This window comes from Didymella exigua, assembly GCF_010094145.1.
Source record: "Didymella exigua CBS 183.55 unplaced genomic scaffold M421scaffold_26, whole genome shotgun sequence".
Lineage (NCBI taxonomy): Eukaryota > Fungi > Ascomycota > Dothideomycetes > Pleosporales > Didymellaceae > Didymella > Didymella exigua.
Window position 1 is genome coordinate 101137 of NW_022984800.1, and position 24871 is coordinate 126007.

General features: G+C 55.6%; 6 protein-coding genes across 6 annotated transcripts; 3 read left to right on the forward strand and 3 right to left on the reverse strand.

The window, feature by feature from the left end:
- Nucleotides 1-55: 55 nt before the first annotated feature.
- Nucleotides 56-708, forward strand: M421DRAFT_423342 (uncharacterized protein). Its single transcript, XM_033593432.1, has 2 exons — nucleotides 56-394; nucleotides 448-708. The coding sequence occupies exon 1, from the start codon at nucleotides 140-142 to the stop codon at nucleotides 305-307; it is 168 nt and encodes a 55-aa protein (XP_033446037.1). The 5' UTR covers nucleotides 56-139; the 3' UTR covers nucleotides 308-394; nucleotides 448-708.
- Nucleotides 709-3259: 2551 nt separating this feature from the next.
- M421DRAFT_7556 (uncharacterized protein) lies at nucleotides 3260-4240 on the reverse strand (the record flags this gene model as incomplete). Its single annotated transcript, XM_033597142.1, has 1 exon — nucleotides 3260-4240. The coding sequence occupies one exon, from the start codon at nucleotides 4238-4240 to the stop codon at nucleotides 3260-3262; it is 981 nt and encodes a 326-aa protein (XP_033446038.1).
- A 2624-nt stretch (nucleotides 4241-6864) lies between these two features.
- On the reverse strand, nucleotides 6865-10825 carry M421DRAFT_423345 (RecF/RecN/SMC protein). The gene is made up of 3 exons (XM_033593433.1): nucleotides 10651-10825; nucleotides 7779-10602; nucleotides 6865-7727 (listed from the first exon to the last, which is right to left on the reverse strand). The coding sequence occupies exons 1-3, from the start codon at nucleotides 10689-10691 to the stop codon at nucleotides 6960-6962; spliced, it is 3633 nt and encodes a 1210-aa protein (XP_033446039.1). The 5' UTR covers nucleotides 10692-10825; the 3' UTR covers nucleotides 6865-6959.
- A 155-nt stretch (nucleotides 10826-10980) lies between these two features.
- Nucleotides 10981-11533, forward strand: M421DRAFT_423346 (uncharacterized protein). The gene has a single exon (XM_033593434.1). It carries the CDS (start codon nucleotides 11178-11180, stop codon nucleotides 11520-11522), a length of 345 nt encoding a protein of 114 aa, XP_033446040.1. The 5' UTR covers nucleotides 10981-11177; the 3' UTR covers nucleotides 11523-11533.
- A 3879-nt stretch (nucleotides 11534-15412) lies between these two features.
- M421DRAFT_423349 (acetyl-CoA carboxylase) lies at nucleotides 15413-23107 on the reverse strand. The gene is made up of 3 exons (XM_033593435.1): nucleotides 22238-23107; nucleotides 17317-22181; nucleotides 15413-17267 (listed from the first exon to the last, which is right to left on the reverse strand). Exons 1-3 carry the CDS (start codon nucleotides 22681-22683, stop codon nucleotides 15733-15735), a joined length of 6846 nt encoding a protein of 2281 aa, XP_033446041.1. The 5' UTR covers nucleotides 22684-23107; the 3' UTR covers nucleotides 15413-15732.
- Nucleotides 23108-23751: 644 nt separating this feature from the next.
- On the forward strand, nucleotides 23752-24865 carry M421DRAFT_231542 (uncharacterized protein). The gene has a single exon (XM_033588409.1). The coding sequence runs from the start codon at nucleotides 24009-24011 to the stop codon at nucleotides 24627-24629; it is 621 nt and encodes a 206-aa protein (XP_033446042.1). The 5' UTR covers nucleotides 23752-24008; the 3' UTR covers nucleotides 24630-24865.
- The last annotated feature ends 6 nt before the right edge of the window (nucleotides 24866-24871 follow it).

Genomic DNA, 24871 nt, shown 5'->3' on the forward strand with positions numbered 1-24871 from the left:
TTGGTAGACTATAGAGCGCGGGGAAGAGGTCGAGTGGACGGCCAAGGTGCAGATTATGGACGCCGAGGACGCCGACCCGGACAAGCTTGGCTTTGACCCTTTCGATGTCACGAAGGTCTAGCCTAGGTCACAGTTTCCCATGCAGGAGTTTGGCCGCCTTGTTCTGAACAAGAACCCCGAGAACTTCCAGCGTGACGTCGAGTCTGCCGCATTCTCACCTGGCAGCATGATCCCTGGTATCGAGGACTCACCCGACTACTGGCACAAGGGCAAGAAGAATGACTACGCGCAAGCTACTGAGCTCTGATCGCGTGTCATGACCGAAGAGCAGAGGATGAACACTATCGAGAACACCGGTAACATGTTGAAGTTCGTCTCTACTCCTGTCATCCAGGTAAGCTTTCCCCAAATCGCTCAACAACATATGCAGAGCTAACAGCCGATCAGAAGAAGTACCTCGCACAGGTGTACAACATCGCGCCCGACTATTCGCAGGGCATCTAAGACTTCCTGCCCAAGAAGGACTTCGCGTTCTCTGAGGTTGAGGGTCTCGCCGTCGATGCGCACATCTGGTACAAGGAGAAGAAGTTCCGCCCTAGCAACGGCGAAAAACCGGTCGGCTATGTACCGACTATGCCCATCTGCAATCAGATTCTGGAGCCCACGATGATGTCTCATGATTCAATGAATGAACTTTGAACGATTGCCAACCAAAGCCCTTCTCCCTCTCCACTGGCGATCTTCAGAACTCATTCGTGCTTACAGCTATGAGATGTGACTGCATGATTTCCAAGGACAGTGACCTTCTTTCTCGAACGTTTAAGAGCAGATACTGGGCCACAGGGCGGTGGTTCTGCAGGCAGTGCATCCCTCCAAATGTGCACGTCAACATCACGTGATCAACCACTGGACTTAGGTCGTGAACCTTTGCCCTGTAGATTGTGCTGCTATTTAGCTTAATGGCTGGTATAGACAATACCGTAAGGCTGGGACTGAGGGTCCTGGGCTTTGGTGCTGCCGCAATTGGAGGCTTCTGTTTGCTGATCAGTTTGGCATATGTAATTGTGGTTTCTTAGCTAATCGGCTTCAGGAGCAAGAGCACTGATACAGAAGTCGATTGTGAGCGATTGAAGCGTGGTGTCACCCACTGGTCAGGCTGGTCGATCAACCATTAAGCCTTCTCCTGTTGTGCTTATAATCTATTCCTACAACTCCGACCGCCATGAGGAAAACTCAGGGAGGAACATTGATCAATATCAGAACCGAATATCGTATTCTACAGAAAGTATGCTGGTATTACTGACTCTTGAATAGGCTTAGTGGACATGGACTGCCGGTGTTTAGCTCAACCGCAACAAGCAACACGGGTACAACCACAAGCCCCAGCCCTTCAATAGACAGTTCTCCAAGAGGCAGGACCTCCATAGAGATTATATTCAGCCTCGCAACTAACTGTCCGGTGTACCTGCAACATCGGCGTTTACCACGTGCCCACGCGGCTCAGGTCGCGCTTGCACGATGCCATCCCCAATCAATGATGCGTACTAATTATGCTTCGACGGGTACTGTCTCCTTTTGATCGCCTGCATACCCATTGTCTGGACCAGTAAGCTGCGTGGCGTTTAGCCGGAAGGACACCTGCAGTCTCTGTTCCATGGGGGAAGTTGCGGACTACAGATCGCCTCCATCTACCCGCAACCGTGTGTATGCGTATCCGCTTCACATCAGCTTCACAAGCACGCACTCTGTGACGGACGCTCTTCATCCGACACTCTTCCTAGCATGACTGACTAGCAATACCGCACTCATTGTGAGCTACTCCTACTTACCAGCATCGTAGACTTGTTACTACTGACGGGTGGACATGAGCCTAAGTACGTGATGATGATTGACACCCAGGACTTCTTGGCTCCGTCTGATGAACCATAACTCGTTGAACAGATAGGTCCGCGAATGCGGGGGTGGTCTTTCGCGCGAGCCCGGTTTGACACTTTGACTACTTTCACCCAATGGGATCGACTGAAGATACAGCGGTTGGCGGATAGAGCGGATGAGGATCCACTAGTAGGTAAGATTTGATCGGCGCTTCCTGTCTGTCCTTACCCGGGTGTGATTGGTTCATGGTAGACGTCCGCATATAGCATCCTGTGGCGACAACGGTTCCAGAACACTCTGCTCCTGCACAACAGAGTCCGTGGCTTTGCGCACTTTATGCAGAGTCAGATAGGATGCAGCTGCTGGGTACAAGCCGCAACTCTGTCAGAAGCCTCGTACGCATAGAGGTGGCGAATCTCGCAGACTCCGAACATACCGCGAGCAAGCACTCAGTTCTGCTACCGGACCGATTTAGTACCGAACAGTCGCAGAACCGTTGATCTTACACATCCTTTAGCGCCCGCCGTTTGCATATCGCCCCTCTCGCACTACCGAAAGATGTCATGCTGTTACATGTTGTGGCCTCCACTTGCAACAGCACGCTAACATTGGGCTTTCAAGATACGTCATCCTTCTATGTCAGGCTTCCACTCACAGATGTCGAGACCCTTTGTCCCATTTTGCGGATCACCCAATCACGGACGTCCCTGCAGCCATGCCTGATGAGTGCCACCTACGGAGTTTGCGAATGCAGCCAATGGAAGGCAATGAAACCTGGCCATTCGCTCTGGATGTTCGTCTAATGAAGATTGTTGGATTCTCTTTTGACATTTTCAGATATTTCGCCGTCACCCGTACGGAGATCAGCTGTGCCTCCCATTCTTTAAATCCTGCCGCCCACAATAACTGATTTGGGTTCTAGTTACGTAGCCTGAGACAGGCCGACGACTGAGTAAATCAATCTGTGACTGGTTTTGCTGGAAATCTGTGTGAAAAGCCCTTTTGTGATGTGACCGGAAGGTCGCGAAGATGAAGAATGCAAAAGCCCATCAAAGCATGTGGCAAGCATCGTTGAACGTGCGTCTGGCTGCTGCGAATCACACGGAGAGCATGGGGATCGCTATAGTCCTAGCCATATAATCGTATTTCATGTTGTTCCTAAATCGTACTGAACCGCCCAATGCAAGTGTGAAACATCATTGCCTCGCGGCTGCTTTTGTACCGCTAAATATGGCATACGACGCCTTGAATAAAATAGAAAAAGGAAAGAGCGAGTAGGCACAGGCGTTGCCAGCGTGCGACCAGAGCCGGGGTATCATGAAGAATTGCCGAAGATAGAACGCCGAGGATAAAATGTGTCGAGTCGCCTAGTACGTTCGATCAATCAGTGTTCAACTTCGAGGTCATCTTCGTAGTTCTTGAGCAGGTCGAGGCCGCCAAAGTCATCCGCATCAGGGCTGGAGCTCATGCTGCCTAAGCTGGGGACAGAGTCGTTGCTGTTCTCGCGTGGCCGTATGTACTGATGCTGCATCGAGGTTGTACGCGAGTGATTGGGTGCCTCCATGCCTAGTAGATCTCCGGCGCATCGAGCGAGATACTCGTCGACTGCCCAGAAGCCGCACCCAGCATGCCGTAAGACCTCGTTCTTGAGGCTCAAGATTTCTTCCCTGAGGAGTGCAACATTCTCTTTCAAGGCCTTGTTCTTAGTAGAGAACTCCCGCGCTCGACCTTCGAGGCCGCCAATGTATTCCTTCTTGCGCTGTCGACATTTGTGTGCGGCGACACGGTTCTTCTCAAGATGAGACTGGCGAGCTGACGAAACCTGGAAGGGAAAGCCATCGGTAGTGTAAGCCTCAATCATTTGAGGTTGCGACTTCGGTCGTCCACGCTTGCGCTTAGGTGGCTGGGGGTTGGCAATCGCGTCTTCGTCTAGTTGTGTAGTTGCGCTGGCCTGTGCTTGTGTTGAAGAGGACTGCCTGCTAGTGCGACGACGCTTCAAAGGCGATTGACCAACCTCGGGCGGCGAATGTAGCTGTTGGATGTTCTGTTGAGGTGACTGCAGGTACTCTTGCCCGTTGGAAGGCCATAAGGACTCGTTCATGAGGTCTTCCACAGGTATGGAACCCTCTCTAGCTTGGCGGACTGAATCTGCAGGCGAACGCTCCTCAGGTGGAGTGATCTGGCCGAAACGTGCCGTTGAGTTGGTCAGAAGAGCCGGAGGTATGGTAAATATGGCTGTGGAGTCCATGGAGGCCGAACTGCTATTGAGAGCCGCCCAATTATTTTCGTGTTTTGATGCGTCGCTAAAGGCAGCGTAGGCGTCATTGGCCCAGTCAAAAGACTGTGGATGCTGGACTTCCATCATGGTGAAGGTCCAATGCTGTGGGGTAAGGTGGTCTGTTCGTGAGGTCTGGCAATGTGCGTCGCGGAATACAGCAACGGTAGGGTTCACAGAGCGTTCCGAATGGCAGCTCTTTGCTTAGTGCTGGCTCTGTGGCAGTAACGTAGGGTAGATGACACCAGGGAACGTCGTGGAACAATTTGACGATTGGACCGAGATTGCACGAATGGGGTAGTTGGAGAATCGCACCGAGCGCGAGGAGGAGGAGGGGGAGTCAAGAAGGAGGAGACGATCAGGCGGCAGGAGCTACAAAACATGGGAATCCAACAATGGGGACAGCGCCCGAGATCGAATTCCTCAGCTTTCGCATGCAACGCGCTATGTCCGGCAGGTGGTGCGGGCAGGGGTCGTCATTGGGCAAGCGCGCACGCTTTACGTCACTGATCGGTCGCGATCGCCGATTCCCAGAGCGTCGCGGCATGGGAAAGCGCAGGATTTCGCTGGCTTGCAAGCGGCTTTCCGTCTTCTCGATGGGATACGCTTGGTGCCTGCACCCTGTCGCTTCAAACCACCTGAATAACAGCACGTGTTCTATTGGCCATTTTCTCCACGGAAGGGACCCGCTAGCTCCAGGTGTCGCTTCCGTGTGCACTCAATTGAGCTAGTTGGCAATGCGCAAATCTGAACGCAGCGCTCCCGCTCCATCTCTTACGCAGCGCTTTATCAAGCTCTTTGATCGGCTTGGTGTGCCAACCTTACCAAACATTTGAACGAAGGCGATCACCACTACTGGCCTTCTCCTCTATTGAGGTGGAGAAGGCCACCTCTGTTGAGGTTCGTGCCGCTTCACCTACCGGTGCAGCGAGTCGCAACTGTGACTGCCGTGGAGACTGCACCGAGTCAAGACAATGTGCGCACTACCGTTTCCTTGAGCTTCCCAACATTGGTTGAGTTCCTGCAGGACCTGTATTCTCACCCGCTCTTAGCGTGTGTGAGCGAGGTGCTGGCAGCTACAAGGGTCGAAAGTCCCTTTCTCTTTAGCCAGCGATACGTATGCTAGCTCGCAAAGACAGACGCTTACAAACACTTCGGGCCCAGATTCAGTCCGCCAGGAACGCGGCTAAGCCTGTGACATGACGCCCAAACCCCAGTCGCTATGGATGAGAAGTAGGGCTTCCATTTCGACCCTTTCTGTTTCAGGAAGCCCGAGGCCCGTGGCGGGTTGACCAACAGCCAAATGCAATAGCAACTAGTATGTCCATTGTCTTTTGCGGGGTAAGGTATTGTATCTCAAATCCATATCGACCACATCGCCAGTGCTGGGTGTCGGAGGCATCTTTTGACACGGGTACTGACTCGGCAACGAGAATGGCTGCTTACTGACTCGTACACGCAGGCTCTTATAACTGCACACAGCGTGGGATGTATCGCACTGAACAAGGGCTGACTGCAGCGAACCCTGACTCTGCGTTGCCGCCATCGTGTTGTAGTGCCGATCCGCTTTCAACACTTCCGCCGTGCAATCATCGCAAACTTCTTAAATGCCATGGCCCACTTGCAAGAATTGCATGTGCATCCGTGCATATTTCTCTCTCACACATCATAGATAGGTAACTGTGGGTCTTGATGGAGCGGCGATGAATGTGGCCTGCGGGCCTTGCTTCGGTTCACGAGCCAGGCTGTTTTCCCCGTTGCCAATTAGAATGCCATGCTGTGCACACGAGAAGTGCTCCATGCGCACAGATAGCCTAGATGTGGCAAGCATCTGAGCGTTACCGCCGCCCGTACCGTTGCGCATGTCAATAGTTGGCTCGTGTTCTCGATACGCCACTGAGTTGTGCAGCAAGCGACCGAGTGACCTGGAAACGTTCACCAGGCTACAAACCACGACCTGATGCCCCCATTTTTCAACGGCTCATTCGAATGTCTATATACAGGGCCGTGTAAGTTTGCTGTCCAGCATCCAATCGTTCAAAGGCACCGGTAAAGTTTCCCCAATACAGGTGAGCACCGAGCTCGTCACTGCGTCGATCTCACAGGTCTCCACAATGCGCGATCCTCGAGGATAAGACAATTTTCCGGGGCTCAGCGTGGGAAGTGTTTTCAAGCGAATCGGCGTCCCACTGGCAGATTGTCAACTTGGGCATAAGCTACTACAATGTTCCCTCATCCGATCTACAAGCCTCGAGTCAGAAGTTGAAGATCTCCCTAGAATCCGGCCCTCTTCGGCAATGGATGTCCACCAAGTTGTAGTGTATAGTTTCAGTCAAGTCGTGAATAGCCTGGGGCCAACCAAGTCAATAGCTCGAGCTGTCATTGGTGATTGGACTATCGTAGCAGAGTCAATAGTCCTGCATTACAGGACAATATCAGTTTTAGACCAGGATGTCGTACACAGATTTGTGAGCTCCAGGATACCTGGCGCCCAGAGAACGTGTACTGATTCGAAGATCCTTGTGGCGGTTAGATAGCATTCACGCAGCTCTTGTGCCACCTTACAGAGACGATTCGACTAAATCTTACGTTCTTATCGATTCCAGCTCTACCGTTGGAAATACGAATGCACAGTCTTTCTGAAGCGAGGCACAGCGAGGCACAGCGAGGCAGACAAGACAGGCAGCAACGTATCACGTATGGGAGATTGATTGAAAGGATGAGACCATTGGTATTGTAGAACGCCACTATCCTGATTGCGGTGGAAAACAAGCCAGTATTTGGAGACTCGTTGAACTGCATCTTACAATTACTTCTGCATGCCTTCTACGAAGCCCAGCGCATCTTCGCGATCCACCACGTCGATGCTACTTGTCTTGTTTGTATATGTTACGCCGTAGCACCTATCGGCGACAAGCACCATCTCTGGCCTGAACGTCGTGCAAATGAACTGTCCACCGCCCTTGCCATCCTGGCCGCCCTGGCCGCTAAGCTTCTGCAGCATATTGGCAACAGCTGTGCGATACTGGGCATCGAGATTGGCGTCGATCTCATCAAAGAGGTAGAAAGGCGCTGGATCGCACTGCTGGATGGCAAAGATGAGCGCAAGTGCACAGAGCGACTTCTGACCACCAGATAACTGGCCGATTTTCTGCTGCTCGTCGTGCTTTGAGTTGAATGACACGGCGATGCTGACGCTGACGTATTCTTCGATCTTCGAGCCCTTCTTCCTGGCTGCTTGTGTGGGGGCTTCGTCTTCACTGTCAGCCTCGTCTTGGGCGCCATCTGATCTACGGTTGATGACGAGACGGCCTGTGCCGATGGGAACGAGTTCCTGGAAGACACTCTTGAAGGCGGCGGACACCTGCTTGAAGGTACGGGCGATTGCTTCGTCCTTTCGCTGATCAAGCACGCCGATGAGGTTCTCAATGGATTTGCGTGACGAGTCGAGTTCAGCGCGGCGGTCTGTGAGGGTTCTCCGTTGCTTTGTGAAGTTCTCGTATTGTTCGTAAGCCTTCTTGTTGACGTGAGCAAACTGCCTCTGAGCCTGGGTGGTCTTTGCAAGTTCCTTCGTGATCTAAGCAGTGTTAGCAGCTGTCGGTGAAGTTGATGGTCCAGTACCTCTCACCTTCTCCATATTCCACTTGCTGTACTTGCGACCAACATCTTCGGGTAGCGTACCCAGATCTCGAATTTCTTTGCGAACTTTGGTGAGTTGCGCAGTGTAGGTACTGCGATCTGCATCCTTCCTCGATAAAGACTTCTCCTGCTTTTCCATAGCAGCAGCAAGAGTACGGTTGTTCTGCTCCTTCTCATTCCTTTCGGTCTCCAGCTGCTCCATCAGAGCCTGAATCTCGTCGATCTGAGAATCGGTCTCCTTAATTTGCTGATCCAGATCGGCGATGGTCTTGTTGATGGTGTCCAAGGAACGCTTTGCTTCTCGCAGACCTGTCGATTGGGCCACGGGGCCTCCTGCACCTCCTTGCTGAGCGAGCAAGTCATCCAGGGCGGGCTGCAAGCTCTGGTTCAGCTCGAGTTCAGCCTCGATCTTCTGTGTCTCGATCGCAGCTCGCTCTTGCTTCACTTGCGCATACTGTTTCTTGAGGTCTTTGACGGTGCTGGTCAATGTAACCAGCATCTGCTCTTCATCGCTCGACAACGCCTTTGTAAATTTTGAAGCAATTTCGTCCTCCCAGTCGCTCTGTTGTGCTCCGAGCAGATTGATGGCAGCCTCGAGATCTGTGGCTGTTCTTTGCTTCTTCGCCAGCGTATCTCGTGCATCTTGCAATAGGCTCTGCTTCACTCGAACTTCCTCCCGCATAGGCGCGTAGCTAGTCTCTCCCCGTCTTTGGTCGTTTTGTCTTCTGAGCAGCTCACTCTGTGCCGCAGTAAGTTGTTGCTTGATGGAGTCCAGCTGTTTGTCGATGTCGCGATTCTTCTGCTGCAACTCCTCAAGTAGTGCACGCTTCTCAGCAACAGCGCTGAAGGCCATGATCTTCGACCGAGACGGATCGTGGAAACCACCTCTGTACTGACCCTTCCTTGTCGCGTTGTCTCCATCTGGGCTGTAGGCTCGAACGTTGTACTGTTTGGCGATACGCTTGCATTCGTCGAGCGTTGGACAGACAACAATTTTGCCAAAGACGTGTCTGAAGGCGTCCTCAAAGCGATCATCATATACGAGCTTCGGAAGCAGAGGTTGCATGTTCTCTGTCGCCCTCAGATTGTTGGCCGGGACGCTGATCCTGTTCAAGGGGATGAATGTAAGACGACCGCCCTTGTCCTTGGTAAGACGGTCCATAATCTTAGACGCCACAGTGTCGTCTTCGACAACAACGTGGAAGAGGGCGGCTTCGGCGGCGCTTTCTGTGACCGACCGGTAGTTTTCGGGCACCCGAAGAAGCTCAGCAATGGTACCGTGGACTCCCTGCAGCCCATCTCTGCGATACCTCCGTAACGACTCGAGACCGCGGCTGGTACCATGGTCAAGCAGACGCGAGAATGTCTGTTCTGCCATGTGGAGGTCTTTCTGCACGTTCCCGAGCTGGCTGCTGAGCCTGTTCTGGTCACGCCAAAGGCTGGTCTGCTTGTCGGCGATAGTCTTCTTTGCATCCTTGGCCTTTTCGAGCTGCGCAGCGAGGTCCACAGCAGCGTCGCCCTCGTTGTCAATCGCCTGCCTCAGCTCAGCAATCTCGCCCTCGATGCGCTCGATGTCGCTCTGGAGCTCAGTGATCTCTTCGTTCGTCTGCATCAGAACAGCTTTCCGACGGCTAAGATCTCCATTCGTCTCGTCGATCTGTGTGCGCAGAGCTGTGTCTCGTTCCCGCTTGTTGCTGTAATGTGCTGTTCGACCCTGCTTGTCCTGGAGACGCTTGTACTGACCCTCGGCATCAAGCAGCTGTGCACGAACAGCCTCTTCTTCCTCCTTTTTTGCTTCGAATTGCGGGAGGAGTTGGCCGAGCTCGGTCTGGCGAGCTCTGATCTGCTGCTGCAACGTCTTGACTTGACCGTCGCGTCTGCTCCTGCTCTGCTGAGCAGATGACTGGCTGTCTTGTACGGCTTTCAGGTCCAGCTCAATCTTGGCCTTCTCCAAGGTAGCTGCCTTGCGTTCACCCTCATATTGTATCCGATCCTGTCGCAGGATGTCGAGATCGCCTTTTCGCTGGTTGACCTCGGATTCGAGTCGGGTAATGGCGTCCTCATTCCGCCTGAAGGTCTCCTCATTGTCTTCGCGCATCTCGCGGCCATGGTGCTCGAGGGAATCAATGTGTTCGATCTTGGCTTCGAGTTCAGCCTCTTCTCGCGAGTGCATAGTGTACAATAGAGACCGCCGCTCCCTTTCGTTCTTGCTCCAGGCCTCCAGCTCCTCCTTCTCGCCCTCCAATTCGTCCAGACGCTCGTTGATCGACTCGACCACGCTGTCGATGTTGGTACACTTGTTATCCGTATCTGTCAACAGCTTCAGACTATCAGAGCGGCGCGTCTCGTACACGTTGGAACCAGAGATCTCCTTCAGCATCTCGAGACGAGCCTTGTCCTTCATGTTCGTGAGCGCCGTTACACGACCCTGGGGTACAATGTAGTATGGGTTCGAACGTGAGAAACCGGCCGACTCGAGTATCTGGATGACCTCGGCCTTGGTAGCGTTCTTGCGGTTGACCGAGTATTCGTCTTTCTTCGCGCCGATCGTCCGGCGCAGGAAGAACTCAGGCTTGCCTGTCTGAAAGCGGTCCTCGGTGTTGTCGAAGCAGACCTCGACGTAGGCCGACATGACGGCCGAGCCGGAGCCTTCGTGCAGCAGCGCCTGGCGCTCCTGGCGGTTCAGGAAGTTGTAGTCGTCGCCAAGGACGAAGCGCACAGCGGCGAAGAAGTTGCTCTTACCAGAACCATTGCGACCGACAATGACATTGCAGTTGGGCGAGAAAGGCTCAATTTGCATCTGGTCCTTGTAGCTAGACTTATGTCAACTGCGCTCGCCGTCAATACGTCTGCTTGCACACCTCTTGAAGCCCTGGACGGTGATCTGCTTGATGTAACCCATGGCGGCGGTGGGGCGCGGTCACTGCGCGCAGCTTCGTTGCGGTAAGAACCAATGAGGTCGCAGTCTATGTGGCAATGCGATCACGTCGGTGTCGCTCAGGACATGGCGGGGCGCGCGTGAGGGTAGGTGTTGGCGTTGATTGCCCTCACTGCCCGCGACGCGCCTGCCACTTCGCGAGACGCGCCTTCCTTGCCAAGCCAAGCCGGCAGCACTAGCGTGATTTCACTAAATCGTTGGCCCCGATCAAGAGATCGCCAAAGAGAAGGTGTAGCAAGTCTTGTCTGCAATTCTTTCGAAGGCAGTGTAATCAGGAACTCTACCCTACATGAACACAATGCCCGACTTCCGTATTTGGAGCTGTTATAGTGAAGCCTCACTCTTCAGCGCAAGGGAACTGGCTAGCCAAAGCTGATCTTCCTTCAGCCCAGTCGACATTTATTTTGACAGCCCTTTCCTGCTTTGTGACCGCGCGTTGTCACCGCCAAAATGGAGGTGCTACGTACCACCTATATCTATACACCCTTGGACGAGACGAAGCGGCAGATCTGTCTGCTTCACCTGCTCCCAGCGCTTAAAGCCGAGCCTTACGCCCACGCAATCAAGCAAAGTCTTGAGGTAGACACGAATGGCGAAGGTATTCGATGTGCTTTCAGTATAGTGTCGCTGGACGACGAGCCCCAGTTCGAAGCGCTTTCCTACGTCTGGGGTGACAGAGAGAGTGACGCGGTGGTGGAGCTAAAGGGTCACTCGAGACCATTCACCAGCAATCTACATTCCGCCCTGGAACATCTCTGTCATGTGGGCAGACGCGCTTTGCATCAACTAGGGTGACTCCTCCGAACACTCCTCCCAGGTCTCCCAGATGAAGCACATCTATGCGCAAGCCTCAACGGTTGTTGTGTTTCTGAGTGAAGCCTGAGAGGGGTGTCGAAAAACTCTTTAAGATGATCAAAAGGGTCAGCGAACATCCCGAGCTTCACTTCACCGCCGAAGTCGGACCAAATTTTTGCTCTTTTGGCATCGATGCCACGTCTCCGCAGATGCTCATTGCGTTATTTGAGTTTTTGACTTTACCTTGGTGTCTCGTCTATGAACATTGCAAGAGTGTGCCTTTGCGCAGCGAATAATCTTGCAGTGCGGACGCCGTGTACCGTTTCAATGTGTAGACACACCCACACTACAATGCATCACAGGACCACGAGGCAGACCTCGTGCTCACGAGCATGCGAGAGACGCTCACAAGTGCTGTATGTATCGATTCGATTCCCAGGCTGATGCCAAGCGCTGCTGGCTCAAGGCCGCTTGACGCTTGGCTACACTACAATGGACTTGTCAACCTGTCAAGACACGAAGGTCTGTACGAATGGAATGTCCGCGCCTTCTGCGAGACACTCTGTGGCGGCCTTCATCCAGGACGACACCGTGCCTACGAATTAGGCATAGACGAAGTTGCAATGGACGCGTATGTTGAGTGGGCCTGTAACGATCTACCTGAATTACAGACCAGCGCGGAGGTTCGCAACTTTGCCTATGCTGCGGAGATTACGTATGCGTGTAGAGTGTTCGCCATATCAGAAACACGCTACATGGCTTTGTGCCGATGAAATCAGTGCAAGGAGAAACTATTGTTACTATGCCAGGGGGCCGAGTACCTTCGGTTCTACGCCCACTTCACGATACCAACTTCGACAAGCCTAGGAACAGTAAAGGCAGTAGACCATGCCGGTACCGCTTCGTTGGAGATGCATACGTTCCGGACATCATGCATGGGGAGACATGGGACGAGAACAAGCTTGAAAAGATCGTGTTGTTGTGAGTAGAACCGGCAATACTCGACATAACCATGACAGTTACAATCTTCTGTATCGGCTTCACGTAGGTTCCTGGTCGGCTTGTGCCCTTCCAGGCGCACGCCCCTTCCCCCAAACCTACATGGTTGGTAGGAATCTTGCATCTGCCTCCCCAATTGATACACACGCCTCAACAGCTCCTTACAGATCATGGGCTATTCCTTGTACTGACTCGTGCTTCCCACTTCCTGCCACGCAGCCAACGTCTCATACCGTATATGATGCGGTAGTGCCCGTGAAAGTATCGAAATTTTAGGTGAGAGAGCCCGCCAATCATACCTCAGTGAATTTGTTCGAGCCGACACGAATAGAGAGATACTGGCTTTAACCTCCTGTCATGTGTTGAGAGACATCACATTGAAAGCGCAGAGAAATCCTACGATATCTGATGGGTATCCACAACACGACGTTTTGAAAGCAATGTCGAATCAGCAAAGTTGATTTAATCCATGATCGCACTCTCGTTATTAAGCAGAGGTCCGCGGGTTCTCTCACAGAGGTCTTGGCTACAGCATTAACTGGGCGAATGCCGTCCCAATTGACACAGACATAACCCATCAACGAATGAAGACCATGTTCTCGTCAAGACGTGCAGCTCAAAAAATCTGTCAGCGTGTGCGAATTGTTTCCCAGGGGTCAGGATCACGGTACCGCTGATCCCCGTCAGACGGCATCATGGCAACTCCCTTTCCTTTATGTCACTGATTGGTTTCCGGGGATGTTCACCGACCGGCGCGACCGCCCAATCAACATCTACCTTCAACCCCGGCGAGTCGAATTGCAGGCCCTTCCCACCGCAACCTTGCAAACCCGGTAGGTTCTGGGGCTGCGTGCAATGCTGGTGGGGCTTTCTCCACCAGTAGGAGCGTGGAGATGTCGCGGTCGCAGGATTGCACTGACGCTTCCTGTCACGGTTTGAGTCTCTCTTGCCTCATAGGCAACCGCACCTCACCTTCGGTGAGATGCGACTACCCATCCTACACTAGCACTGTTTACAGTCACTCGTGTATATCTACTGTTCGTAGCTGCACACAATACAACCTCAGTTCAATCCTTCAATTCTTCCTGCATGTGCGCACTGTTCACTCCACCGCAAAACTTCCACCTTCCACGGATGATGGATTCTACAGGATTGAGGATGTGCTCTTTTGGTGCCGAACATGCCTGTGTTCACTGCAAGGGGAGCTGTACGTTTTGGCGAGTTGACTTAACGAACACGTTGCGCAGATGGACACTCAACACCTCCCACGTAGTCGGAATGACGCGATTGCGTCTGAACATCCCCACGACGCGAGCGACTAGGTAATCCCTCAACCAACCCTTGAATCCTCTCAATACTTGTCATTCTTGCCTCAAGACTGGATCAGATGTTCAGTGTGTATGCCGTAGACTTCAGCGAGCATGTATGCTGGGCTGCTTTGAGGAGCGGTGACGGCGTCAAGTTTTGCCTCCGTACAGATGACGAGCACCAGAAGGCAGCCGGAAGTAGGGAAATCTCTCCTTCTGCGCACATCTCTACGTCCCTTTCTCTAGCAAGTAGGTGGCAGCGTTTGGCATTCCCAGTGCCAGAGCTGCATGTCCACTCTCGTGAACTCCTTCGCCCAACAAACTCCACTCAAAGTCTACCTCACCGAGTCCCGATGTATGCTATATACCATGAACAGCGGTATGGCGTTTACCCTGTGCTACATGCTTTAAACCTGTTCTCTCCAGCCACACAAACATCCTGGCCTCGGCTAACCAAGACGACGGTCGGCCAATTTGACCGAGAAAACTGTGATTGCCTATTACAGTAGGATGCAGGAAGTGTCGAAGACAGCAGGGATGGCAAAGATTTGCGCCTGTGACAATCGCGATAGATGTTCCTGGCCTGTGCTACTTCCCAGTTGAGACATGTCGCGTGATAGGCGTGGCACTTAGTTCAAGACCCATTATTGCGACTCCCGCTATCACAAGAGCAGCAGACTCTTGTTCTGAGTTTGTTTGCGGTCGCTGGCTGTGGGGAGCTCGGGCGATGGCGTGGGCAAGGAGTGTGACTTCGTCACCGTCTGTCTGACGCGGTAGGGGGAATACTCAGACAACAGAGTTCACCCTAGAGGTGGATCTTCTCCGAACATGTATATGAAGATCCGCTGATTGGAAGATGATGCACAGCGTCCACCTCGCGTGAACAGGTCGTCAGTTCAACGCTCCCAACACAGCAAGTCTGCGTGAAGCATCGATGGCTGATGGATGATAGTGAGTTTCTTCCGGGTCCACTGATTGGAAAGCTGCGCAGATTCATACACACGGCGGCTTGCCCGCACCAGCGCGGATTGGGGGAATCTTAATCCGAGAGTTTTGGCCCACTAATTGGCCGTCATCATATCATCCTCGGCGCCGACTCGATGCAGCACACGGCATACACGCAACTTGCTTCCAGCCACCCACACGCCTTCCAAGTTGACCCGAAAGCGTTCAAATAACCTCCCAACGGGGCAAGTACACTGCAGGTGTGAATATCTACTGGAATTCGTCCCCAGATCTGATCTGGTTAGTAGCCGCCGAGGCGCCTTAGGGCGTTGGGCAGCTTCCCTAGACGGCAAGAATGAAAAAGCGTGGGAGACTGCTGGCCCTACAGCTATGTACACACCAGGCACGGCGATGTGCTGATTGGCCTTGCGAGAATCACGGGAATCGCTACGGATCATTGTGAGCTGAGTGTGCGGAAAGTGGAGTAGCGATCACAGGGAAGTGGAGTACACAAACGAGTGAGGACCGGCCTGCACGGTAGGAAGCCTTTAGAGGAGCCTCCAAAGCCTGTCCAAAGTGAGTGAAAGCATCACAATTGCGGCATGACTAGTAGAATATGTACGTAGCGGGGACATCGTCAATCTCGAGTGATCGACTCCACAGACACTGGCAGACAACGACGAGTGGTTAGAACGTGATACATTGCAGCTTCAGGCGAGCTCGGAGCCTCCCAACTCCATCGCCCACACATCCACCGCGGAACACTATATTGCGTAGAAGAGATTACAACAACGCTAAACGGCAGTCGCGCCAGCCCAGCCCAGTCCAGTCCTCATCATCATCATGAGATACCAGCCAAACGCGCCGACAAAAATGCAGCAACACCCCCGTCTTCCGATCTATACCTATTTTACACAATCCTCAGCTTCACCTCAGACTCAGACGCAGCGTCCGCTTGTCTAAGCCTTAGCCAGCAGCTTGATGACCTCCTCCTTCTCGCCCGTCGGCAGCGTGCTGAGCAGCGCCAAGACGCCCTTGAGGCCACCCTCGCGATCCTTGCGCATCAAGTTGGCAATCTCCAGCGCGATGCCGTCGCTCTTGAGCTTCTCGACGCGCTCATGGACCGTCTTCCGGTTCTCCTCGTACCACGTGGCGACGCTCATGTCGTCGTTCTCGAACTGCGGCACTTGCGACCATGCCTTGAGCATCTCCATGGACCTAGCGCGTGTAATGGCGTCGGGCTTGGGCGAAGCTTCCGAGGGGGCAGCAGCGGACGCGAGCTTCTTGAGGATGTACTCTTCGTTCAATCTGCGGCGTAGACGCCAGTAGAAGAACCTCCTTGCGTTCTGCCACTTCAGAGCCTGACGAATGACGCCCTTGGCCTTCATGCGGCCTGCGCGGTCGTGCAAGTCGGCGAACTGAATAGCAATCTGGCCGTAGATTGGGAGGAGAAGCTCCTCGCGCTTTGTCATCTCGGCCTTTATGGATTGCAGCTGATCCTGAGGTGTTGTAGGATCGTTCAATTTGCGCTTGAGAGCTCCATAGGTGGAATCATTGCGTGCCATGGTGTCGAGCTGACGTTCCTTACGGTACTTGATGCCGACGATACCCTCGGGCTCGAGGACACCACCACGAGAGTCCTCGTCAGCATACATCTCCATGTACTCAGGGTTGATTGTAGGGTCGACGACGACCCAGGATCCACCACGCAGCTCACCGTGAGGTGGAATGTAGACGAAGACGGGCTGCTCAAACTTGACGAGAGCATCGACGATGTACGAACCGTACTTGAGGACCTCGTTGTACATGTCGCGCTGACCACCAGAGAAACCACGCCAGTTGGCAAGGATCATCAGAGGCAACTGTTCGCCGTGGTTGAAGTCATTGATAGCCTGAGCGGTCTTGAAAGCCGAGTTGGGGTACCAGACACCACCAGCCTCAGAAGCAACCTGCTCAATGGAGTCAGGGTTGGCAGGGTCGGCAGGGGTAACATTCTCGACCGCGCGTGTCTCAACACCAATGACACCAACAGGGATGCCACCAAGGCGAGCACGACCGACAACGACAGTCTTGGCCCAACCGCCCAGACTCTCCTCAAAAGAGCCGCGGTCGAAGAGACCAGACTGGAAGCCATCTGCATCGTCCTTTCCGGCAATGAGATGCCTGACATCGTAGGCAGACTTGCCAGGTGGATAGTAAGTGACATCGCGGTCCCAGTCGTCCGCTGTAGGCGAAATGGGAACAGGGCTGTTCTTCTTGTCAGGCACGTACGACATCCACTTGACGATCTTGGAGACACCCTCAAAGTCGTCATCGGCAGTCATGTGAGAAACACCGTTCCTGTACATAATCTGGGTGCCACCAAGCTGAAGGTTGGAGGTGTAGACCTCGCGACCGAGCAGCTTGTTGATAGCCTGAGCACCGGTGAGGATGATGGGCTGACCCTCGATCTGGATGGCACGCTGTCCGAGACGGACAAGGTAAGCACCGATACCTGTACATGATTAGCATCGTGTTCTGATTCATGAAGGGGTGTAACATACCAACTGAGCGGCAAGTCACCAAAGTAATGGTGAAGATATCCTCATAAGCCCTCGAGGTCTCACCAGCGATGAGACCAGAGCCACGAAGCGACTCAACACCAAGGCCATCCTCCTGACCAATGACGGTGGTGATCTTGTATCTAGTCTCACCAGCCTCCTCGACCTTCTCGCAGATGACATCGTTGCGCTTGCCATCAACGAAGTGCTCGTACTTCTCGGGGGTAAGGTAAAGGTAGTCAAAGCCAGCCTCGGGCCTGTTGGCGTCCTTCCAAGCGACCGAGAAGTGAGGGATGAGCTCCTCAGCAAGACCAATGCGAGCACCAGAGTTAGCCGACAGGTAGATTCGTGGGATGCCGAGCTTGCGTGCAAGCTCGGAGCACTTGTGGAAGAAGTTGTCTTCCTGGGGTCCGAACGAACCGATCTTGAAGGTGATGTCGTTGGCGATGATGATAAATCGGCGACCACGAGGGTACTCGGGCGTCTTGGCTGTAACGATCCAACCAACCATACCGATGTTGTTGTTGCCGGGATCGCGGTTTACCTCAGCCAGGCTGTCGTTGTCGTCGAGCACCAGTTCGAAGTACTCAAGGCAGTCACCCTTCGCTGGCTCCTTGTCGCGCAGGTAAGGGTGCTTAGCAATTGCCGCAGTCCAGCTGTTCTCTGTAGCCTGGCGGAAGAGCTCAGGGAAATCGTAAACGTACTGAGTTCCCATGAGGTGGGCCTTGTACCTCTTGGGCTGGAGCGCACCCTTGGTTGGGTAGGCAGTGGTGACCGGCTGGAGGTGGAGCGCACCGATCTTGGTGGTTCCTCCGATGCTGTGGAAGAGCCACTTGCCAGCCTTCTCAGACTTACGCTCCGCGTACATCTCAACCTGGATGACGTAGCCAGAGGTGTTGGTGATGATGACACGGAGAGGGTAGGGGATGCCGGTCTGGGGGTCGGTGACGATGATGCGAATCTCAGCACCGGTGACACGAAGACGCCAGAGACGGCGACCGAAGCGCTCCAAGAAGCCGCCAATCGCCTCCTCGACCTCTGTGGGATCCAGAGGGAAGACGTGCGAGAAGTTGATGAAGATGTGGTTCATGTCGGCCTGCGAAGTGCCGACAATCTCCAAAGCATCCAGAATATCAGTCATCAACCTGTCGGTTTCAGAGACCATGTACTCGGCGGTAGGGATCTCTTCGCGGAGACGTCCAGATCGGACGACGGCACGCAGGAAGTAGCGCTTGTCGCTCTCAGCACCCTTGCCAACAGCCTCATAGATGTGGATGTTGCGGTTCTCGGTGAAGACGGGCTTGATGTTGAACTTGGAGAGTCTCCCGAGCTCAAGCTGAAAGGCAAGGGCGGGCTCGACATGACGAATGCTGTCGTCCTCCACGTAGGTGGGGCCACGGAAGGTGTAGTAGCCTGGGTATGTGCCATCCTTGTGGCCGCAGATGAAAGTGAGGCGGCGGATACGGCGCGCGAGGAGCTCCTCCTTGTACTCCTCAACAATGGGCAGAATGCGCTCGAGAATCTCCTCGTCGTTGATGCCCTCAATGTCGCGAACAGCGACGTTCAGGACACCAGTGAGTTCGTCGGTGTTCTGCTTGGGGACGTTGACGCCGCTGGTTGGGGTGCGCTTCAGCGAAAGACCGTCCTTGAGGCTGACGCCACCCTTCTTAAAGGCACCGACAGAGGGGAACAGCTCAAGAGCCTTAGCAAGGTACTCATCGGCATCATCGAGGTACTCGACAGGGACAACGACACCCTTCCTTGTGGGCTCGTTCTCGAAGCGAGCGTTCCATGCGGACAGATCGCTCATGGAGTGGATGCGAGGTGGGCGCTCAAAGCCGGGTGTACCGGGCGTGCCGGGCTCGGAAGGCTCCACTGCAAGACCGTACTCAGCCTCGCCAACCTTGCGAAGCACGAAGTCCCAAGAGAGCAGGCACTGCTGCTCGCCCTCGTTGTGGTAGTTGATGTTTTGGAGCTGGTAGGCACGGTAAGCGCGGCGTGTGTAGACCTCCAGAGCAGCAAGGGCAACCCAAGGGTCCTGGTGGACGAAGAACTGGGTCAGGACATCGAAGACGGTGTATCTGGAGTCAACGACCTCCTTGATGACCTCGAAGTTGGGCTCACGATGGTCCCAGCCGCTCTCGCCATAGCGTGACTCGACGACGGCAGAACGCAGGATGTGCTCCATCTGCGAGGTGCGCTCCTCGAGGGAAGGCATGGCGCACTGGATGAGGACCTCACGAGCCTTCAGCGACACCTTAGCAGTCTGCCTTGACTCGAGCTCAGTGAGCTTCTTGAGCGTGCCCTTGAAGTACTTGGCGATGTTGCCAACGCCTGGTCTGTTGGGACGGTAAAGGTCGAGAATGGCAATGACGAGGTTGTTCTTCGCACTGACACGAGTGTGGGAAAGAACAGTGTGTACGACGCTGGCGATGTTATCGCGGTTCTCGTCACGGAGCTTGAGGATGACCTCCTCGTCTCGGGAGTTGCGAGAAGAGAAGAGGCGCTCAGTAGCCCAGTACTGATCGAGGTAGGTGAGTACAACGCTGTACTCGTGGGCCTTGAGACCTTCGGAGTAGCGCTGGATGACGTCCAAAAGAGGAGCCAGACCAGACTTCAGGAGCTCAGCATCGCCCTTGGCAACATTCTCGGCCAAGAACTTGTCGAAAGCCTTGCTGAGCTGTTTGCTGGGAAACTCCAGCTGACGGCTATGAGCCTTCTCGACGATCTGTGCGAGTTGGGCGTCGAGTTTCTGCGGCATGCGTGCGTGCAGAGCAGAAGCCTGGGCGTTCCACTCGCCATATGGCAGCTCGGGGTCGCGGAGAACCTCGACGAGCTCTTTGAGTGTGCTCTGCATAATGACCTGGTTGTCGAAACCCTGAAGGATGTTCTGGAGAACGCCAGACAGGTAGGCAACCCTCTGCGGGGGCTTGCTACCCATGACCTGAGGAGTACCCATGTCGGGCAGCAGACCAAGGAAGTTCTGGGCGGACTTGACCTTGGAGGGGTCGTCGAGCGCGAGGACACCGAGAATGTCACCAGCCTCGAGAACAGCTCCCGGCTGCTTGATCAGGTTGACGATGCCGTCTTCCTGTGCGATCAAAGGCATGTACATCTTCATGACCTCGACCTCGGCGAAGGGCTGGCCCTTGCTGATGTGAGAGCCATTCTCCACGGTGAACCTGACGAGCTTTCCGGGAGACGGAGTGCGGAGCTGAGTGGGGTCGTTCTCCTGCTCGAGCAGACACGTCTTGCCGTCGACGGAGAGACGAGTGGCGCCCACCTCCTCCTTCCAGTACACGTTGTGCGACTTTCCGCCGAGCAGGATCAGGAGACCGCCGTCAGCGAGCGCACGCAGACCAACAGCCACCTTGGAGCCGTTAATGAAGAGCGTGAAGCTGTCGAGGGTGGACCTGGTGGCTGTGAACTTGTACCTGTAGCCCTCGTAGATGAAGTCGACGGGGAAGACGGTCTTGAGGACGTCCTTGGAAGGAACCTGACCCTTTTCGAGAGACGTCTTGTACTCGTTGATGCACGCCTCGGAGGCGACGTGGGCCTTGGTGACGGCACCGCAGATGACAGCGATCATGGGGTCGGGGCGCTCGGCAGTGAGCTTCTTGGTGATGAGCTCATCGAGCCAGCCAGTGGTGATGGTGTTGTCCTCGAAGGCGGGGGTTTCGAGCAGCTTGATGAGGTACTCGACGGTGGTGCGGAAGTCACCGCGAATGCTCAGCTCCTTGAGCGCAACGACCATGTGCTTCCGTGAGGCCTGGCGGTTCTCGCCGTAGGCGAAGATGTGGCCGAACTGCGAGTCGGAGAAGCTGTGGATCCCACCGGCAGAGCTGACGGAGAAGTAGCCCCAGACATTGGAGCTACTCCTGAAGTTCAGGTCGTGGATGGTGCCGCCAGACGGCTTGAAGCCCTCGTCGGGGTCCTCGGAGGTGATGCGGCAGGCGGTGCAGTGGCCCTTGGGGGTCGGGCGGCGCTGGTTCTGGACGCTGCCGGAGGTGGAGAAGTCGAAGTCGATCTGCGAGGAGGTGTGGGGGTCGGCGCCGTACAGCAGGCGAATGTCGCGGATGCGGTGCAGCGGCAGGCCCATGGCGATCTGCAGCTGGGCGGCGGGCAGGTTGACGCCCGTGACCATCTCGGTGGTGGGGTGCTCGACCTGGAGACGCGGGTTCAGCTCGAGGAAGTAGAACTTGTCGTCGGCGTGCGAGTACAGGTACTCGACGGTGCCGGCAGACACGTAGCCGACGAGGCGGCCCAGCGAGACGGCGGCCTTCTCCATCTCCTGGAACGTCTTGGAGCCGGCCACGGTGACGGGGGCCTCCTCGATGATCTTCTGGTGGCGGCGCTGGACGGAGCAGTCGCGGCCAAACAGCGAGATGTTGTTGCCGTACTGGTCGGCCAGCAGCTGGACCTCGAGGTGGCGGGCGCTGCCGGCGAGCTTCATGATGAAGATGGGCGAGCCGGGGATCTCCGAGGCGGCGGCCTTGTACAGCTGCTCGAAGTCTTCCTCGCGCTCGACCTTGCGGATGCCCTTGCCGCCGCCGCCCTCGGAGGCCTTGACCATGACGGGGAAGCCGATCTTCTTGGCGGCGACGAGGCCCTCCTCCCAACTCTTTGTGCAGCCCTTGTCGTAGATGTCGTCGCGGACTGTGACGATGCCGTGGGCGTCGACCTCGACCTCGTCGACGCCGGTGCCGGACCACGGGATGCATGGCACCTGGGCGTGCTGGGCGACGATGGTGGACGAGATCTTGTCGCCGAGCGAGCGCATGGCAGACCCGGGCGGGCCGATGAAGACGATCTTCTTAGGCGACGCCGCGAGCGACTCGGGCAGCTTGGGGTTCTCCGAGGCGTGGCCCCTGCATTGGTCAGCACTCAAGTCTCATCGCCGTCACGTAGAAGAAAAGACACGCACCACCCCGCCCACACGGCGTGCACGTTCATGCGCTCGGCCACGTCGACAATCAGCTCGACGTTGGCGTAGTTGTTGTTGTTGGTGCCGCCGGGCACCTCGACGTACTGGTCGGCCATGCGAATGTACTCGGCGTTGGCCTGCAGGTCCTCGGGCGTGGCCATGACGGTGAATTGGATGGCGCGCTCGTCGCCAAACGTCTCGTACGCCCACTTGCGCACGCTGCGGATCTCCTTGACCGCCGCAATGCCGTTGTTCGCAATCAGCACGTTCGTGATGACCGTGTGGCCGTCGTTGGCCGCCACAAAGTCCTTGACCTTGCCGGGCGCGGCGGCCGACAGGCGGTTGCCGCCGATGAAGTGCGGCGCCAGCTCAAACTGCGCCGCGTAGCTGCTCGGGGCGCCGCTGGCATCGCTGCCGCTGACGCCGTTGGGGGCTGCGCTCGCCATGGTGCCGGGGAGGGGGGGAAAGGTGCAATTCGCAATTCGCCCTGCGTGACCGTGGTCGGGCTAGTGGCTGGCGATCAACCTCGATCGGAGCTTCTCTGGGAGGGGAGGAGCGCGGGGAGCTGCAGCTGCAAATACCGCGGTGCTCGCAAGGGATTGGGGCGCTGGCCGGTGGGAGTGTCCGGACAGAGGGGATATTAGTTTGCGGTGGTGGTGGTGGTGTGCAGAGTGGAGCCGGGGCACAATTCTCAGCAGCTGTCGATTACAGTACGTGCCGGTGCCGGGAGGAAGCAGCAGCGGGTATAATATGCAACAAGGAGCCTGACACGCTACCGTACTAGCAACCGAATGCAAGTAGAGAGTGTGTGTGTGTGGGAAAGAGGCAATGGGAGCGAGTCTCGCTGTGGGAGGGCAGCAAGGAGCGTGGGATGGGAGCAAGCAGAACAGAGCAGACGCAGGGCCGGGTACCTATTAAATTTCTGACCTGCCCGCAGAGACCGCAGAGCACTGACATGGTCTCGCGGAACTCCCCAAGCTCATCCCGAGCTGTTGAGCTGAAGCCGGGGCCTTCCTATCACCGACGATGCCGAAGACAGCCCTAGCCCCAACCAGGACCCCTCCGTAGTGGCCCTCACTAACCCTCCACGCCCGCCTCGCCCGCCAACGACGCCCCCTGTCCTCATTGCTCCGTCGCCTCGCACAGACGTCTCGGGCGCCGCTGGCTGTCCGAGAGAATCTTCCAGCACGCGTCTGGCAGCAATCCAGCAGCAATTGCAGCCTGGCGCGTGCCGCAGGGCGAGCTCTGCGGCTGCCATCGTGGACCTCGCCAGGGAGCCATCTGTTGGGAGACGTTCCGCATTAGTCCCTGGTTGCGAGCCCTGCGTGTCCCCTCAACACCCATCTGCGCGCTCCATTTGAAGACGCGGTTGAGCCCTCGCTATCTCTCAGCAGCAGCTCAGTGGCCTCGCACCAGCCGCTGCTCCGCTCCCAAGCATTCTGCCCTCTCCCCCGCATCCTCAACAATGCGCACCTGCTCGTTAGTAACTTACTGTTATCGTGCGCATGCCATGCCTGTGATAGATTGCTTGCACTGTGCTCTGTCGACGTGATCTTGCCCGCTGCTGAGATGCTCTTGTTCCCAGCCTCGCCATCAGCTTACCGTTGCCATGGACATACCGTAATGGACATGCACCGTGGTCCTGCACGGCTCTCCTCCACCAGCCGACACCCGGACTCCGGCTGCTCGCCCAATCAGCGCGTGACTTGTCCGCCCCGGAAGAGTCCCCAGACGGGCAATACAAGTAACCAAGAGGCTGCTGCAACAGCACATGACGCTGACAGAGGCACGATTGTGCCGGCGTGGTGTTGCACCAGTTGAGGGAGAGAGGGGGGACAAGACCCAGCGCTCGCTCCCTACCCGCGAGCGCAACACCAGCGTCAACAAACACCAGGGTGCTCAACAACACCACCACCTACGTCAGAGCAGCATGCAGCTAGTCGCGAGCCTCCTTCCGAAGCTACCGAACGCGCACACGGGGCAAGCGACCAATACAGGGTTCCGGTGCCTTAGAGGGGTGGGCATGCGAGCGGTGCGGTGCGGGCCGCTGCATGTACCTTTCACATGTCAACGGCATCGTAAGATTTTTCCCGGCCTACCCCAGGTTTTGGGCCTCGCGACACCAGCCGCCGCTTGCTGCATGTCGACTGTGCGCCGGGCGGTTCGTGAGCTTATTTCGACGTCTGCGGGCTCTTTAGTGACGGGTTTGAGGGCGTCTTTCGTCGTGGCCTGGTGGAGGGTTGCGTACTGGCTGAGTGCGCTCACTCTGTCAGTTGCGAGTCTGCTGTTCGTGGAGTGCGATGGCTGTGCAAAGGAGCATCGAGTTTACCTTTGCGAGCTCTTGTTCATCGAGTGCAGCACCATCCCACCCCGTCTCCCCATCGCCTGTTGAAAGACAAAGCGCCAAGTCGAGCCCTGACTGCTGGCGTTTGGCATGTGAAAGTGGCCCCAGCACGGCCGGTTCCACCCTGACTCTGCCAGCGCGAGCGAGACGTGCAGCTTGCCTGTGCTCAAGTCAGAGAGCCATCGACTCCGTGTAGTCATGAACGTGCCCACGATCACTGAAAACCGCCCGTTGTGCTTCTTCTCACCCAGCTTGACCCGCTCGCGTGGTACTTGTACTGTAAGAGCATC